Here is an 18862-nt window from a genome sequence, read left to right as displayed (position 1 = left end):
AGGTTTATTGAACAACACAGCACACACAAAACTTTAGCTACTAACACCAGCGGGTGGTAGCCCATCTACACACGTAAGTTCGGGTAACACAGCTACACACCACACTGGGTGGGAGAACAGCTACACACTATATATCATTAACAACCTACTTGAGATTTCTGTTGTGTGTGTGTTGGGACAGAAACAGAAACTCATTTAACTAGACTCAAAGTTCTTTGTTTCGTTGCTTTAATTTAGTTCCTTGTTTTAGTTCATCCTAATCTTTCATAAATAGACCTACATCCACTAAGCATGATTCAGTTTATAAATAGCAACTTCACACGCACAACTAAAGACAAGTGAGTAAAAGTTGATTAAGTGATCAAAAATCTAAAAAATGACCAAAAATTGATTTAGTGTAACATTAATCTGGCGACCAAGCTATTTATTATTCCAGTTTACTTTTCCCGACTTAAGACAGAAATCAATCAGAGCTAGGTAATCAATAGATCGCTGTAGTGTCTCTAGCCAGTGATTCGATTCTAGAGACTTTCAGTCCGAGATCCAACTAAACTTATGGTAATTTGTAGAGCTCTTTAAGAAACTTTGAAACGAACATTTGTATTTGTTTAGGTTGAAAATTGCCGCTGTTTTTTTTTCTCCCAATGATGTTATTTGTAGGTTTTATTTTTATAATTTAATCTATGTCCAGTTATTAATGCATGTGTTTGATTGGGTGGGGTGGATTTATCAAGGTCAGGTAATTAATTCATGTGTTCAAGTGGGTGATGTGACATTGCTAATTGTGTTTTAAGTAAGTAAAACAAATGTTAAACCGCTAAAGTCGAGTCACGATTACAAATGCGGCGGTTTTTTTTTACCGAGAAAACAAAAATAAATAATTGTTGTTTGAACCGGATTCTATGAAAAAAAGTCAGGATATTAGATTGGAACTATTTCTGGGTTTTCTTTCTACTATATATATATATATATATATATATATATATATATATATATATATATATATATATATATATATATATATATATATACATTTTTAAACTCATTTTGTAACATTATTTGGGTAAATGTGAGCAGAGTTGTTAGAAAGAGTGAATGAAAGGTTAAAGGATGTAAATTTGTAACAGAATGTGATCGCAAGGATGCTTAAGTACAGAGTCTGTAATGCAGTGGCCCGTCCTTCATTCAACTTCCGTATGGCTGCATGTACAAGGTTCAACACTTGAAACCACAACTCATGTGTTATTCGTGGTTAGCCACTTGGTGTGTACTCATTTTTCCTGTCACATTATATATATGTATATATATATATATATATATATATATATATATATATATATATATATATATATATATATATATATATATATATATATATATATATATATACATATTTACATATATAGGCGTGTATGTGTTTTTTTTTCGGCTGATAAGTTATGCTTACGATGTCAAATCAGTGCGTGTATCAGTTTCCCTTCTCCTAGAATAATGGGAAAGTACCAACTCTCGGAGCCACAGAGGGCTCTTCAGACAAATAGATAGGGCTTATAGAAAACCTAACTTTTCTTTATGTCCAAAGTTCCATTTTCGAATGTTAGAGATTAGAATCAAAGTGTTTATATGTTGCTCATTTGGTGACTTGTATCTAGTGTAATGTCTGCATCAGTGACGTAGCTACCGTAAAGCTAGCGTAAGCAAGGCATAGGGGCCCAAGGCAAATAGGGGCCCTTTTTCGAAAGTCTGAGGGGGGGTGCAAATCGAAAGTTTGAGGGAGGGGGGTGCAAATCGAAAATCTGAGGGGGGGTGCAAATCGAAAGTTTGTCCCCGGTCGCCGGGAAGGGTCGCTACACTTCTGAGAAGCCCCCTAACACTTTTTGCATAGGGGCCCAAAAATCCTAGCTACGCCACTGGTCTGCATTAAAGCAGTTGGTGTTGAATTCTATAGAGCCAATATTAGTTGAAAACACTGCTCGTCAAGCATATTGATTTTATAATTTATCTAATGTATATATGACAATTAGAGTTTTTTTAATTTATTGTTTTTATTTTGTGATTATGCAACTCAGATGGGGACGTAATTATGACGTACGCGTGATACTTTGTTTGGACAAAGGGAGATCACCTAAGAAACAAATCATGATTTGAGTTAAAAGGTGTTTTTTTTTTTTATATACAATACGCTATGATGATGAATGCTTTCTGTAGCCAGGTTTCTAAGAGTGTACTCAGGTATATTACAAAGTATACCACAAGTTGGTCATCCATGTTGTCCAGTAGTGGTCAGTATTGAGGGTTAGTGTAAGTATTTTTTGAAAATATTTCATACCCTGCTGGGTTTTTTTAATATAGATTTATACGTGTATGGCCGAAATTATTTTATTTTTAAGTATGTTTGGGTTTTTATTTTATTCTTAACATCAAAATTTAAACTTTATACTTTAACCGAAAAAATTGGAATAATACATATTTTATTTAGTTATAAAAGGTTAAACAGTGATTTATTTTTTTGTTAAGATATAAGCAACAGTGAGATATAATTCTCAACATTACATTTAAAGAGTATCACAGATCCAAGTAAAATTATTTGTAAAAGAAAATCAAAACACACGAGTAATTAATCTTTGAGATTTCTAAACTTTCCGAAAGTTTCGTAGCTGTATTTTTCTATTTACATTCCATCTCGTCATCCTTGATTCAGTACATTGCGGTGGGTTTTAATCATTAGCCTATAGGCCAACTGGTGTTAAACACAGTACTGACGCTGCCACCTACACTGACGCTGACTCCAATAAAAACAGACGTCAAGGGATGTGTCTCAGTTGCTGTTGATGAGAGATTGTAAATTACACATTTAATTAAGTTGAAATCACTTTTCCAAAGTTGTGTAGCAAGCAGACCAGTGTTTCTTCCAGACATTTTTGTCCAGGAAGGCACTTGATATTTTCAGGAGGGGGGGGGGTGCGGACTAAATTTTCCGAGGAGGGGGGGGGCGAACACTGGTTTAAGTGTTATATTTCTTTCTGAATTCCTTTTTGTTAACGGGGGGGGGGGGTGGAATGCTGGAAGAAACTGTGAAGCAGACGTAAATGGGAACTCGCGCACCAGTAACATCTTTTTTAATAGCATGAAAATATAATATGATAGCGGGAAACAATGGTAAAAACGTTGTTTCGGAAAGACAACCCTTTTTTAAGTTTTTAAGTTTTTAAGTAAATTATTTATATGTTAGCATTGTATTAGCATTGTATTAACATCCAACTTTATAAAACAAAAGAAAACGATATAGGCCTACATAAAATGTAAACTCACCAAGCGTGGGGGTAGCTTTTAATGTATGTAATTGTATACTTAAATAGCAGTAAGTTTATAAAACGGAGAAAATGCCTAATTTTGAGGCTCCGCATACCTTTTGTACAATTGAAGCCTTCATAGCCATCATGACATCCCAGAATGCAAGTTCCTGTCACGTGATGACAAACTTCCAGTCGTCCAAGAGTGTCAGTCTGACAGTGGTCACTACACCGGTGTAAACATGCCGGACCAAACATTTTATCTGGGCATACTTATAAAATATTTTAGAAAAGTTTTTAATTTGATTCAGTGCACATTTTATTTTCGCATGTCGTATCAAATTTAACTATGAATAAAATGGCCTGCTTACTTTCAAGCTTAAAAATCTAAACAAAATTTCGTGCTCTATGTGTAAGATGTGCTTCCATTACATAACGGAGCGAATTACTTAACAATTTTTTAAAATCATTTTGTGGATGCCTTTAAACAGTTTTTTTTTTAATTATTATTATTTATTTTACCAGATCCGATCTAAGATTAGTGTGTAATAAAATGTGAATGTTTAAAACCTTGAGTGCAGAAGTCCCCCGTGTAGCCAGGCTCACAGTGGGGACACGACCCTGAGCTCATGTTGCAAGCGCCATCTTTACAGTGGGGCGGGCATTCGAGGGTGCAGTTGGTTCCATAGTAGCCTTGTTCACATTCTGGGGGAGGGGGTGAGGAGAAGACTATGCAGTGAATTTGGTATAGGTGGATTAGAGATTAAAATTGGATTTCCGTATGTAGGTCTCAGTTGTCGATTTATGTCCAGGGGGTTTATGCCGTGGACGATTAAAAATTGATAATGGGCATGGAGGGGGGGGGGGTGAATATGTTTAGAGGGTTATTGAATGGGAGCACAAAAGTTGCTAGCTTTATGACTTTGTGAATGTAAATAGTTTCCGAAAAAATTTAGATTTGAGCAATACATAATAATATCAGATTTTGTAGGATCACCAAACAGCGAATCTTTCTTACCTGTGGCGCAGAGGGGAGGCAGTGCCCCCACACACCCCCTGTCACACACACCTGTTACGTGGTCACATGACTGTTCCGCACAAGCAGAGCTGCAAATTTGTGCACAATCTTTTCCCCACCGCCCAGGTCTACAGGCTAAATGAAGAAAGGTTCATGTATGAATGAATTATTCTTCTTACCTTAGTCATCTTTATGATATTGAAGTATTTATATAATATGCGGAGATTTAATCAATTATTATTCACATTACTTTTTTCATGACATCCAAACTTCTATATCCAACTTCATAGTAATGTCACCAAAACGTAGTAGTTGCAACACATCTTTAAGGGTAGTGTTGTCTGATTTAACTCCAGGACTCTGACTTGTGCCTATTTACATTAGCCAGTACGTACGTACGTTGCCTAGTGCCTATCTACCCGTGTCTACTCACCCTGACTACAGTCCTCGCCCTGGTACCCTGGTCTACAGCCGTCCATACATGAGCCAGTGGCAATAAAACATGTACTTGCTGGACCAGCACAGTTACAGTGTTGCTGACAGTCCAGTCCATAGTAACCTGCGGCACACAAGGAATCTGGGGAGTGGGGGGGGCGCTTTTATAGAAGCCATGTTGTTAATAGCTTAAACTACATATCTTTATTTAAAATGGTTTTCTTATTTAAAGACAATGGAATCAGTAACTGCAGTAGAGGAAAATCAGGCCCGTTGTTTTATATAATATGCTAATGACTGCAGCAACCCACGTTACTATCCGATCATTGGATTCCTTCTAAACTAAGAGCCTGTGAATAATAAAAAGAATTCAGAGCCCCAATACCTTCTCCAGCTTTACATATAGAAATGAAAATGAAAGTCTATTCAAAGTAAAATCTTGGTAGGCCATGCATAAAGGATGAGATCAGATAATATCACAGAGATGAATTTGACACTGCAAGGAAAAAGTAGATAGTGAATGCCAAGTGAGACGTGGAGGCGAACAGCAGGACAACAACTGACAAGAACCGGACTAACTGTAAGGAATGTTGCCCAAGACCGGTGGAACTGGAAAGAACTTAATCTGGCGGTAATGACAGGCAAATGTGATGATGATTGAGCACAGTTGGTCTATAAGATAATTTTTGAGACATAAAGCTACACCTAGGCGGTGTATGAATAATACATGCTCAGGGTATTATAACTCATTAAAGGCAGCACGTCTGAAACAACACAGAAATATAATTAACAAACACGAGAAATTAGCAGAATTCTGAAATTACTAACTTTCTTTCATATTATATTTTAATTAAAAGACATATCATTGTGGGTAAGAAATTAGTTTAAACACTATAATTTTACAAAAGAAAGTATTATCTCAATCTCTGGGCGCAAATTCATTTATTCACGAGTAGCAAAAGGAGCTATACATACATATACATACATAGTATTACACTCAGCAGTCATAATATATGTAGTAATATCACATCCAATAAAAAAGAAACTAAGTATAATGGAAAAACATGTCAAGAGCAAAGATGAGTACCTCCAAAGACCTGGACCTCACACAGTGTGAGAATTCTTCTGGGGGCAGACCTCGGCTGTATCCACACGGCTCCAGCTTTATGGGGAGAGCCGGTCACAGTGTACACAAGCTGCGGCTCCGGCTCCGTGTCTCTAAAGCTAAACACGGTCGAGTTGTCGGACGATACAGTTTGAAGCGAAAATCCTTGAAGCCGTTGATGGCAGCATCTTGTGTTGTTTTGGCCGTCTATGAGAAATTACAGTTTATCCTGGCTATGCTTAAACGGAATTATTGTATATGGAAATATTCGGGCTTTAAAAGAATCGAGAGAACTTCCAATGAACTATTTTTATAACGATGTTTTAGTGGATTATGCTGTGAAATAGGAAGACCAGATGTCTTGATGAGGAACACTTGTCTTTAGCATAATTTATCTTCCTCTTTCACCTTTCGTTCCCAATACACATGGGGAAAAATGAAGTAGAGTTCATCTGTTTCAGTGACCTCGGCATACTAGGGGATAATGTGTTCAGTGCTATGACCACCCGCCTTTACTTTCCCTAACTCTAAGAGCTGGGTGGAGTGAGGGACTCCTTACAGATCTGAGCCCGGGATCCCAACTTAAAGACGTTTGGATTAGAGTCATTAGCTTCAATTGTCAGCCAGAACGAGACAGTTGTGACAGTATTTCGGAATTATGTGCGTTATATAGCATGCATGAATTAAAAATGGTTTATAATTTTTTTTAATTTGGTTTGATTTTTTTAAAGTTTCTGCTTTTGAAATGGTTGAATGAATACCTTGACACCATTAGCTTACATATTCTTTCTTTTAACATTTGTTTTATTTAAATGAATATGTAACCAATTATTTATATATAAACAAATATTGTGATTTCCATAATTTATAGACAATCCCTACAATTTTTGCCTCACTTAATTATGACATATTTTTTTTAGAAGCTCCTATAAATGTTATAATGGTGACAGTGATATTTGAAAATATTATTAAATTATTTAATGTCACATCAGATGTTGAGTGGGTAAAATACCCTGTTAATAAAATATACGCATATATATATATATATATATATATATATATATATATATATATATATATATATATATATATATATATATATATATATATATATATATATATATATATTATTGCACCAAAAGACCGTGCTAAGTATGAATAAAAAAATGTGAAGAAATAAATTACGGAGAAAACAAAATTTCTTATATTAAAATTGTAATTAAGACATTCACCTGGCAACGGGTCGAATCGGTTGAATATAACATATCTGTTGACCAGATAAGGTTTTATAAACGTGACCTTCCAGTACGGATTAAGGTCATCGTCTGATGTGTGAGTGCAGGAACTGCTGTTCCAGGAACTGTTGGTGTTGCCGTCTACGGCATACGGTGCCAGGCCGTAGATTCCTTGCCTGTAGAGACCCGTGTAGAGGCTAGACTGTTCGGCAGGCTGCTTCAGTGCCACATTTCTTCCTGGGTGAGGGAGTGTTTTCAAATGTCATTGTTTGAATTATAAAAAATGTGTGCTAAAATGTGATGGAGAATGGTTATTCATAATAGGGCTTGTAAGTGAGTCACAATGACTTCTAGACAGTGGCGTAGCGAGGTCGGGTGTCACCCGGTGCGGCACTTAATGGTGTCACCCCCCCCCCCCCCCCCCAGAGGCATAGAGACCCTTCCCAGGGACAAACTTTCAAATTTTAGATTTGCACCCCCCCCCCTCAAACTTTCGATTTGCACCCCCCCTCGAGTTTTTCTCTATATATTTTGCTATTTTTTGCCTTGGTGTCACCCCCCTAAATGGTGTCACCCGGTGCGGTCCGCACCCCCGACCCCCCCCCCCCTCGCTACGCCCCTGCTTCTAGACATGCTGTATGAAAGCCGTGAGTGTAGGTTAATCACCCTGCGTAATAGTGAGATAGAACACACCACGACGACCAATCAGGCGTGAAGGACTTCGCGGTGCGCTTCCTGGAGCCCCCTGTTACACTACCGCAGGGCAGGGGCGGAACTACAGTGCCGCCAGACCCCGCAATGCGGGGGGGCCCAGACCGATTGGGGGCCCAAAAATCCTGGCTAAATTATTTTAAAAAAAATTTAAAAAATTTAAAAAAAAATTAGGTGGAGGTCGAGTTATCTTTCTTCTACAGTTACAAACAAACACGATAGTCGGCAAACGTCTTTGAGAAAAATGCACAGACTATAGCTCGAGAGACGGCCAGACATATAGACAACTTCAAAGACGTAGCCTACCGTTCTTTTTAGTGGCGTCGATTAGGAGAACAAAAAAGCATTGTTATATTGTTTACATTATTAAAATACATATCTATGATTGTGTGTTTAAACTACTGGCCTGAATTCTACAAAAAATATAATTATTTATTTCGATCTCATACATTTATAATTGCGTTCATTTTTACTTTAACAACTGTATCAATAAACTTGTAGCGAAACATCTGAAATTTGACTGTGCCGGCACGCTTTGAAATCGGGCTGGGGAAATGTTGCGGCGACTATCCTGGTCTTCTAGACGACCGGAAAAAGTCGGCACTATTGATGTAGATGTTTATCGGCGCTTTCTTGTCCCCTTCCAGTGAACCTTCCCAACTCTCTCCCCTTCCCCCCCCCCCTCTCACCCCTACCCCTACCCCTCCCCTCTACCCCTCACCACACCCTTACTCTTACAATAAGATGTAATGCATAGATTAACGAACCGTCTATGAACTACTGAACTGTAAACTGACCACTTCTGCACATTTTGTTAAAGACACTAGTCAGTAGTTGTTCATTTACCTGATGAACAGGGGCGGAACTACAGTCCCGCCAGACCCCGCAATGCGCGGCAGGGGGGGGGGGGGGGGGGCAAGCCGTTTAGGGGCCCACGGCTGATTAAAATTAATATTTTTAAAAATTTTGAATTTAATTTTCGTGCATTTTTTGCCTTAATATTTGGTTTGTAAAAGAAAAACACTGTAGCTGCGGTACGATTATCTTTATTTTACAGTCACTATACACGCTCTTCCGCAAAAGATAAAATCCATTACACAAACTAGTGTAAAATATAGGTAACTCTTCAAATTTGAATGACTTCTTTGACTCGTTCCCCCCCCCCCCCCTTTTAATAGCTAAATAGAGGACACGTAACTGTTTGACCGATCATCCAAAGTGTACTGTGGCGGGTGGGGCAGGGGATGGGGACCAAAAAGGGGGTTAAAAAATTGTCGACACATTTTTTACATATTTAAAAGAGTTATTTATAGTTGTATTTTTTAACCATCGTCAAGGCCGAGTTCTATTTCCCTACAATCAAACACACGCTGTCGCCGGCAAAATTCTTTTTAAAAAACAACAAAGTCCATAGCACGAAAAGCCGCTACACATGAAGTGGGCTTTCATGATGCGCGGTTTTTCTTTGCGGCATTTTGTTGTCTCTTTCAAGTTTTTTCCCGAGCCGAACCCTATCCCATCCCTCTTTCTCAACCTCACAAGTATCGAGGAGATAAATGTATCGTTTATGAACTACTTCCTAACCGTACGATTCACCACTTCAGCACATTTTGTCAGACACTAGACAGCACTAGATCTAGTCAACAGACATTAATTTACTTTCATAGTATTAGGCACATCTAATTCACAAAACAGGGCAGGTAAGATTATTTTTTATATATATTTATATAATTATTTAGAAATTAATTAGAACGTTTAGAATTAATTGAACATTATTAATAGTCAATTACTATTTATAAATGACGTCATTGAGGTGGGGGTGTGTGAGGGTCTGGCTTTTTGTTAGTCCCCCCCCCCTCCCCTAAATCAGAAGGTTATCCAACGCGTGACCTGGCCACATACAGTTGTACATGTGAAAAACATTTTTCTGTCTATTATGCATTACTGCATCATTCACCCAATCGCCATGAAAACTTGGGAAGCTGTTGAGTACAGCCCCGCAAAGGTTTCTGTCATAGGCCTAACATTTGTACATAGGGGTCATCCATAAATGACGTCACACTCGTAGGGGGGAGGGGGGGGGGGGGTCCGTAATTTTGTGACGATGTGTGATGAGGGCGAGGGGGGGGGGGGTTCAGATGTTGCGACGTCACATTTTTGCATTATAAAAAGCAATGTTAGAATACGAATTTTAGACGTTATTTCGCGTTTTAGATAACTGTTTTAATAAATTGTAATAGTTTAGACAAGATTTTGGAAAAATATCGATGTTTTAAAAAAATTCAACTGCAATTTTGAGGGGGATTGTAGGTTGAGGCGTGACGTCATTTTAGGGGGGGGGGGTCTGGCTTTTTGTGACGACGTGTGACGGAGGGGAGGGGGAGGGGGAGGTAAAAATCGTCAAAAAAAGCGTGACGTCATTTATGGATGACCCCATATTGGAGTGCGGACGCCTAACGGAAATATGTGATTTAACGCCCGAAGATCCTGCATAAGCGGATGTACTACTTGAATACAACCGGCGGCAGTGTCATCCTGAGCGCATCACATATGATCAAGTTGGCCCCCACAGACAGTCGATTAAAAGTTCCCACAACACTAGGAATAAGTCTCGCTACAACACTCGATGACTAAATCTAATTAGGTGTCGCACCAATGTTTCTTCCAGGGTAGACTGTTTTCGGGGGAGGGGAGGGGGGGGGGAGCTCTGCCGGAAGAAACAATGTGTTGCACCCATCACCCGTGCAGTAATGTAACCGGTAGCTCCAAGAGCCCCGTGACTCCCCTGACACCTGGGCCGTCGCCGAGGGACTTACAGCATGCCTTGGCGTGTCTAGTTGGTAGTGTGGACAAACCCGAGCCCTAAGATCCAAGAAATGAACTGCCGACATTGTTAACATTTAATTCAACTTCTGGAAAACAGGGCACACGGTTGGTAACGTTTTGATGAAAGCCTCAGTTTGGTGTGTTGGACTAGATTTAGAGAGTTTGTGCTTCTCACTTGGAAAACTGAAAGGGGCCAGCTCGTGTGTTGGAAAACCTCTGATTTATTCGTGTACCAGATGGAATTTTTTTTTAATTTAAAGCGACCCATGTTTTCCATATATATATATATATATATATATATATATATATATATATATATATATATATATATATATATATATATATATATATATATATATATATATATATATATATATATATATATATATATATATATATATATATATATAGGGGCCCAAAAAAAAATTCTGCGGGGGGGCCTGTTTTTTCTAGTTCCGCCTCTGCCGCAGGGGCGCTGGGTATGACCCCTGTTAGGTTAAATTATCGGTTAACGTCTGACTCCGTGTTCCTAGTGTAGAGTTCTCTTTAAAACTAATGTTGGCGCTTTGATGCTCACGGGGGACCCATGGTGCGTCAAGTCACCTGAAAGCACGTCATGGGCTCTAAAGAATTTTTGTATCGTGATTCTTCGGTCTAGCTGATTTGCGATCTCTTCTACAGGTTTGATTTCTTTCAAACTTTTTTACGAAGGTCAAGAATCTAAGACAATGCATTGTGACATAAGTATTACTTTATTAGTTAATTATATAAACTTTTTTTAAATGAATCAATATTTTCTTTACAAATACCTAATATTCCGCTCTATTATACACACTTTGTTTGCGTTCAGTTTTGTCCAATTATTTTTTGTCTACGCGAATTTTAAAATAGAATTAATACACTCGAAAGGTTGGAGGCGATCACTCCCGTTTAATTTTTACAAGCATTTCTTAGGTCGCAATGTCAATATGCGGCTGGGTTGTAGTTGAATCATGTTGTTCAGTGTTAACCCATTTCTAATACAGCGCATTCTTTCTAATAAGAATGCAAAAATATCGTATTTCCAACCTGATTTAATTTAAATCGAATTCTAAAGAATAAATATCTCAGATACGTTATACGATAAAATATCACAAACAATATATTTTAAGACAAAATATATCAAACTAAATATCTCTGTCTAAATATCTCAGAGAATGTATTCTAAGAAAAATATCTCAAGGTACACTTTTTTGCAATGGTATGATTGCATTGTCAGCGGCAACGTTTTGAAAAGTGTAAGTATATTGTTTATTATAATGAAATTTCCAAATTAACAAAAGACAATGTGATCATCATAACGTACTCACCTCCACTGATGTAAATAGAACAGACCACAGTGCTAGCTGTGAATGAGACAGACATAGCCACTACGGGAAATTGTAATTCGCAGACAAAATCCACCGTTCCATTATCTGACTTGTAAACTGTTTCTTTATCACAAGTGATCAGCGTGAAATCGCTAGAGCTTTTCTTGAACTTCACAGCCATACTGTGAGCTAAGTTTTGTAAAAATGAGTTTCTCTCGTGAAGCATCTTCAATACATTTCAACGACCACCATTCTTTACAATTACAACTCAGGATAGAAAATGTATTTTATTTTATTGCATTTAGAAGCTAGTTGTTAAGAGATATTTAATACATGTGTTATTATTTATTGCTGTAATTGTGTGGGATAATACAGTAAAACAAGATTTTATTGCTTTAAACAGGGGTGGACTGATTTTTTAATGATTTTATTTAATTAGGTAAGTAATAAGTAAAGTACCCTTTAGAAACTGATGGGTCATAGGAAGTAAAATTCATCTTTTCTGTGATCTCAACTTATGAAGAGATACTGTGATCAGCAGAGGCCGCCTTTACTTTCTCTAACGTAAGCTAGGTACCCATTAGAGCAGCTAGGTCAACTCACGGAAGATCTACGGCCTTGAACCTGGAACCGGGATTTGAACTCGAGACTCCTACCATTCGACCACGTCGTCCGATATTGTTTTTTAATTGACTGTTCCGATTTTTTTTTTTTTTTTTTTTTTTTGTGCATATTACAATTATAAATTGCGATCCGTGATTTTATAGGCAACGATCCCCAGTCTTTGATGAAAGATAACGCAATATAAAAATGTGTCGGGAGGGGAACGCTGCTATTTATTTTCCGGACAACTTAGCCTCAACTACTCCACTCTTGCTTTTAAAGTTCTAGTGTTGACCCCCTTTACCACAATGTTATTATAGAATTCTAGAAATTTGAGTACACAAAAAAAAACAGACATAGGTATAGTAAATTTATTGCTAAGGTAAGACAACATTTATTGCGAATATCTACAGTATTATCCATATATTACTAACTTTTTCCACACGTACATTCACTCTCTTTACGTCATCAGACATACATTTTATATTCTTAACTTATTCAATTTGCTACACGTGCGATTCTAATCAATGTTTGTTTGTGCTTGCATGTGTGTATGTGTATGTGCTTTGAATTAAAGCTTATACTCAAGTATTTTATACTATAAACGTAAACTTACACTGATCGAAACTTTGTACACGTATCCATGTGATGGGATAGGCTCGACTCCATGTAACATTTATCGTAGTCGCCGTAACACAAGTATCAATATCTCCATCTACCAAAACACTTGTGTCTTTTGTGCTGTCAGCAGTAATGTCGGCCAACACAGACAAGTCCTCTGGACAAAAGGTGTTGAGATATATCTAATTAGAACCCAACTTCCCTTGAACACAACTTGATCGGTGTAGAAAAGCAAAATGGTTTTAACCTAATATAGAACTATAACAAATAAACAATACTCAGTAATTAACAAGCTAATAAAATTTATTTACAAATATGAAACAGATTAAATACGATTTTAAATTAAATAAGAATTTAAAATAATGTCAAATTTAGCGATGTCAGAAAAACTAAAACGAACCTAATAACGCGAAAAGACCTTTTACTGTCTTTCCGTAAAATAACATGCTAGATAAATATATTTATACTAATAGACTTACAAGATATATATATATATATATATATATATATATATATATATATATATATACAGAGAGAGAGGGAGAGAGAGAGAGTGAGAGTGAGTGAGTGAGTGAGTGAGTGAGTGAGTGAGTGAGTGAGTGAGTGAGTGAGTGAGTGAGTGAGTGAGTGAGTGAGTGAGTGAGTGAGTGAGTGAGTGAGTGAGTGAGTGAGTGAGTGAGTGAGTGAGTGAGTGAGTGAGTGAGTGAGTGAGTGAGTGAGTGAGTGAGTGAGTGAGTGAGTGAGTGAGTGAGTGAGTGAGTGAGTGAGTGAGTGAGTGAGTGAGTGAGTGAGTGAGTGAGTGAGTGAGTGAGTGAGTGAGTGAGTGAGTGAGTGAGTGAGTGAGTGAGTGAGTGAGTGAGTGAGTGAGTGAGTGAGTGAGTGAGTGAGTGAGTGAGTGAGTGAGTGAGTGAGTGAGTGAGTGAGTGAGTGAGTGAGTGAGTGAGTGAGTGAGTGAGTGAGTGAGTGAGTGAGTGAGTGAGTGAGTGAGTGAGTGAGTGAGTGAGTGAGTGAGTGAGTGAGTGAGTGAGTGAGTGAGTGAGTGAGTGAGTGAGTGAGTGAGTGAGTGAGTGAGTGAGTGAGTGAGTGAGTGAGTGAGTGAGTGAGTGAGTGAGTGAGTGAGTGAGTGAGTGAGTGAGTGAGTGAGTGAGTGAGTGAGTGAGTGAGTGAGTGAGTGAGTGAGTGAGTGAGTGAGTGAGTGAGTGAGTGAGTGAGTGAGTGAGTGAGTGAGTGAGTGAGTGAGTGAGTGAGTGAGTGAGTGAGTGAGTGAGTGAGTGAGTGAGTGAGTGAGTGAGTGAGTGAGTGAGTGAGTGAGTGAGCGAGCTACATACGTACGGTACTGACAAGCTGGACCAAACCATCCTCTGCTACATATAGCACCGCCGGTACATCTGCCGGCACAGTCACAACTGTTGTTGGTGCAGTGACATTTGTACTCCAAGTTGGGTCCGAACCATCGGTTCTGACAAGCTGTTTTATAAGATATATATATATATATATATATATATATATATATATATATATATATATATATATATATATATATTCTTCCTAACTTATGCTAACATCTATATATATATAAAGCAAAATGGTCAAGTGCCTGATAGGGCACTTCCCGGCGCCGCAGGCGCGTCAAATTTGGCACGATGGTGCCTCGGGGCGTTAGAACACGAGGGACGGTGACGGTCTGCCGAAAAGTCCACGGGGAGGGGGTCATAACTGACCTCGACTGACCGGCGCCTTATATGGGCTATAGTACGAAAAAAAATTTCCTCCGACGACCCCCCTTGAAACTCGGCATATCTGGGAAAACTTCATAAAGGGGTCAAAACTGACCAGTTGTATTTCCCTATATAATCTTTGTATTTTATGGGAAAACAGAGGGTCATTTCAACGCAGACTATTGGGTACTTTAACTCCGTATATCTGGCTAATTTTTGGCATGCTTATAGGTAAATGGCTTGGCCGTAGGGCAGATCTGTCGGGTTCACCCAACGCCCTCGACGAGGGCTAAAAAGTGACCGCGAGTGAAATTCTCTTTATATGATCTCTATTACGAAAAAAAATTTCCTCCGACGACCCCCTTTGATATTTTGTGAGGTGGTAGGAGAACGCCTTGGGGTGTCACAAAAAACTCGGCATATCTGGGAAAACTTCGTAAAGGGGTCAAAACTGACCAGTTGTATTTCCCTATATAATCTTTGTATTTTATGGGAAAAACATAGGGTCATTTCAACGCAGACTTTAGGGTACTTAAACTCAGTATATCTGGCTAATTTTTGGCATGCTTATATATAAATGGCTTGGCCGTAGGGAAGACATGTAGGGTTCACTCAAAGCCCTCGACGAGGGCTAAAAAGTGACCGCGAGTGAAATTCTCTTTATATGAGCTCTATTTCGAAAAAAAAATTCCTCCGACGACCCCCCTTGATATTTTGTGAGGTGGTAGGAGAACGCCTTGGGGTGTCAAAAAAAACTCGCCATGTCCGGGAAAAATCGGGAAATGGGTCAAAACTGACCAGTCGTATTTTCCTATATAATCTTTGTATTTTATAGGAAAAACAGAGGGTAATTTCAAAACGGAATTTAGGGCACTTACCCTCTTTACATCTGGCTAATTTTTGGCATGCTTATAGGTAAATGGCTTAGCCGTAGGACAGACATGTCGGTTTGACTCAAAGCCCTCGACGAGGGCTAAAAAGTGACCGCGAGTGAAATTCTCTTTATATGATCTCTATTACGAAAAAAAAATTCCGACGACGACCCCCCTTGAAATTTTGTGAGGTGGTAGGAGAACGCCTTGGGGTGTCGCAAAAAACTCGGCATATCTGGGAAAACTTCGCAAAGGGGTCAAAACTGACCAGTTGTATTTCCCTATATAAATTTTGTATTTTATGGGGAAAACAGGGTAATTTCTACACAAATTTTAGGGTACTTACTCTTTGTATAACTGGCTAATTTTTTGCATACACCTCTATAGATGACTGGGCCGTATGGAAAAACTGTTGGTCAGTATCAAAGCCGTCTAAGAGGGCTAAAAATGACTGCGAGTGAAATTCTCATTATACGAGATCTGGTCATTTGGTCTATGAACAGGGGAGGTAACTTTTTAATGTAACAATTTTTTAATATTTTGTATACTCTTTTTAAGAAAAAACAAAAATCATAAAGTGTAGCATTGTTTTAAATGGATATTTTGTTATAACTTAAGCTTTGTATTGTATTAAAATTGTAAAATTAATTGTAAAAGTAATTTAGTATAATATTTGATTGATAATTTTTATGAAGGCCCTTTCAGTTCTAATAACCTTGCGAGTAATAAGTTTGCGAATATTCCATCAATTTATGGCTACAATAAAAGTACCCCACTGAATAAATTCAGGCCCTAAGCATTTCACATAACAGCAAATCACCTATTAATTAATCATTCAATTTCACAACTTTTTTGAAAACCTAAGCGAAGCTAGACAGTATGCCTATTACTTGTATACAGTATGCCTATTACTTGTATAAATAATACAAATATCTGAGTGTTCACATGTGCTAATAACCGTTTTATATTAACCTCTTCCCCTCCTCTCTCTCTCTCTCTCTCTCTCTCTCTCTCTCTCTCTCTCTCTCTCTCTCTCTCTCTCTCTCTCTCTCTCTCTCTCTCTCTCTTTGCTTTAAACAAAAATTGTTTGAAATATAGTTAGTAGTTGATTTCAAATGAAATCAAATTTTTCTCTTTTTGAAAGTCTTGTAACACGATAATGAAATACACATTGATCGACAACCTATGGAAAGTTTACAGTATGAGTAACTAGCAAACACGCCCGTACGCCTCCTATGACAACACTCTAGTGATGACCTAAAGACGTATAAAAAAGTAAATGACAGTACCACATCTTCTCTAATTATCTTACCGTCTGTAATGAACATATTGTAGCACAAGGCGACATAAAATACCCACACATATTTAAACAGCGCCATCTGATGGTTGTTTAGAACTTAGAATATTTAAACCATACCCATTAACATTACTTTCAGAAACAAATGTAAAGCTATGCCTAGATTGTCATATTCCGGGCAATATAAACACTATCTGAGTGTTATTTCAGTGGCGTGCCGACCGTAGGCACGGGGGACTAGGCTAATCCAACACGAGTATTAATTTTACCTCTCTTCACAAGAGGAACTAACCGTCAGTTCCACCTGCTATTGAAATTACTTTTCTCTATTCGGTTGATTATCTGGTCTCAGGACTTGGAGCCTTGCTTTGCTTCCCTTACTTTCTACACCGTCTGTTTTCAGTGTGCAGTTATATGCAGTTTCAATTAGAATCGACCGAAATCCCTCCACAATCTCCACACTGTGTGTTTTAGAGCATTTTGGCGTTCAATGAGTGTACTTAACTCAGGAATAACTGGAAGAAATTTTTTTTTTAAACCGGGGTAAACTCAATCCCGCAATCTGTTTCCCACCAATACGTTTTGCAGGAGACCGCACCATCAACCACTGTAGCCGGGTCGCGATTTAAAATTCATTTTATATAGATTGATATGTAATGTGGTGGCTGAGTGGGGAGCATGACATCCATCCCGTTAGCTGCGGGTTCGTCAATGTAAATGTTTTTTCTTTGCAGTCAAACAGCCTTGTCAGCAACTTGTGATCAGCAGCTCTGTTGTGTTTTGGATAGCTTCAAAATTGTTATACATCCCGATTTCCTCGTCGTTTGCCTGTTTTATTCTTCAGTTTGGTAGTAACTGATTATGCTGGAAATCGTTTGGGGAAAGGACTTCACCTCAGACCCCATGGCCTTTTCTTGGTGGGATTTCAAGGCACGCCACTGATTTTTTTATCAGCGTGTTTACAATTATTAATTTTTAAAGTGTAGTTGCAAGCCATACTAAAAACATGTTTTTATTACACTATTAAATTCTGGAGTCTTAACATAAGTGCTGGTAAAACTACAGCAGGGTTTTTAATGCATCATTGAAACTTCTCGACTGTACAAATCGATGTTTGGTTATTTAACGTCATAGTGAAATAACTCTATATGGTTTGTGATTATTGCTGTTTTCGAAACATTTTTGTTTTATTGTGTGGTAAACGTACGCATGCACAATTCGCCAATGTCCCGCCCAGTCCTGTATGACACTTGACTAGACGTATACATGCTGTAAATAAACCACATATTGATACTGCTGAACAACAAGAAGCGTATGCAAGCGTAGCATTTGGCGTGCCCGATTACCACCCCCCTTCCCTCCCCCTCCTCCCCCCCCCCCCCCCCCCCCCGTGTTTTTACGTCTTCTGTTTGAAATCACCGAAACTAGAAAGTTGACTGAAGAAATTCACAAAATGAAATGATCGGACAAAGGGGAGTAATAAAATTGATACATCGAGATTAAGGGAGATAACCGAAAGAAAGAAAAACCTTGGACTCCAGAATGGTGGTCCTGCATAAGGCTAACATCTGCCTTCGTAACATTTGAGTCTAGAAGTGTTACTTTTATTGACAAAAACATTATTTTACCGTGTAACTCTTGCTATTTCTTTTTTGGTTCATATACTAAAACTGTGAAAGCTGTCGTTACATTTTCCCTGTAGTGATTAGTATTGTAGGTCAGAAGACAGCAGCTATACAGGTCATGCAAATATTGCTTAAAACCTGTTTATTCCTAATT

General features: G+C 38.2%; 2 protein-coding genes across 2 annotated transcripts; both read right to left on the bottom strand.

Annotated features, from left to right (window-relative positions):
- Positions 1–2516: 2516 nt before the first annotated feature.
- On the bottom strand, positions 2517–6324 carry LOC131949001 (multiple epidermal growth factor-like domains protein 6). Its single transcript, XM_059310752.1, has 7 exons — positions 6260–6324; positions 5834–6039; positions 4745–4888; positions 4312–4446; positions 3864–3998; positions 3410–3565; positions 2517–2825 (listed from the first exon to the last, which is right to left on the bottom strand). Exons 1-7 carry the CDS (start codon positions 6322–6324, stop codon positions 2725–2727), a joined length of 942 nt encoding a protein of 313 aa, XP_059166735.1. The 3' UTR covers positions 2517–2724.
- A 54-nt stretch (positions 6325–6378) lies between these two features.
- On the bottom strand, positions 6379–13347 carry LOC131949017 (fucolectin-5-like). The gene is made up of 4 exons (XM_059310773.1): positions 13192–13347; positions 11973–12161; positions 7084–7323; positions 6379–6461 (listed from the first exon to the last, which is right to left on the bottom strand). Exons 2-4 carry the CDS (start codon positions 12151–12153, stop codon positions 6379–6381), a joined length of 504 nt encoding a protein of 167 aa, XP_059166756.1. The 5' UTR covers positions 12154–12161; positions 13192–13347.
- Between the last annotated feature and the right edge of the window lie 5515 nt (positions 13348–18862).

This window comes from Physella acuta, unplaced genomic scaffold, assembly GCF_028476545.2.
Source record: "Physella acuta isolate Inbredline_101_S28 unplaced genomic scaffold, ASM2847654v3 ptg000669l, whole genome shotgun sequence".
In the NCBI taxonomy this organism is placed as follows: Eukaryota; Metazoa; Mollusca; class Gastropoda; family Physidae; genus Physella; species Physella acuta.
The sequence above is the reverse complement of the archived record's forward strand: the minus strand, read 5'-3'. Positions and strand labels throughout refer to the sequence as shown.

What these genes read in the sequence shown, in the direction of transcription:
- LOC131949017 (XM_059310773.1), bottom strand. Translation starts at nt 12,153, where the DNA reads ATGGCTGTGAAGTTCAAGAAAAGCTCTAGCGATTTCACGCTGATCACT. An exon ending in TTCTATTTACATCAGTGGAG is followed by an intron (nt 7,324 to 11,972) that starts GTGAGTACGTTA and finishes TCCCTCACCCAG; the next exon opens with GAAGAAATGTGGCACTGAAG. An exon ending in CCGATTCGACCCGTTGCCAG is followed by an intron (nt 6,462 to 7,083) that starts GTGAATGTCTTA and finishes TGACAATTGAAG; the next exon opens with CTAATGACTCTAATCCAAAC.
- LOC131949001 (XM_059310752.1), bottom strand. Translation starts at nt 6,324, where the DNA reads ATGCCGAGGTCACTGAAACAGATGAACTCTACTTCATTTTTCCCCATG. An exon ending in GCCTCCCCTCTGCGCCACAG is followed by an intron (nt 3,999 to 4,311) that starts GTAAGAAAGATT and finishes CCCCTCCCCCAG; the next exon opens with AATGTGAACAAGGCTACTAT. An exon ending in GGGGGACTTCTGCACTCAAG is followed by an intron (nt 3,566 to 3,863) that starts GTTTTAAACATT and finishes ATATTTTATAAG; the next exon opens with TATGCCCAGATAAAATGTTT.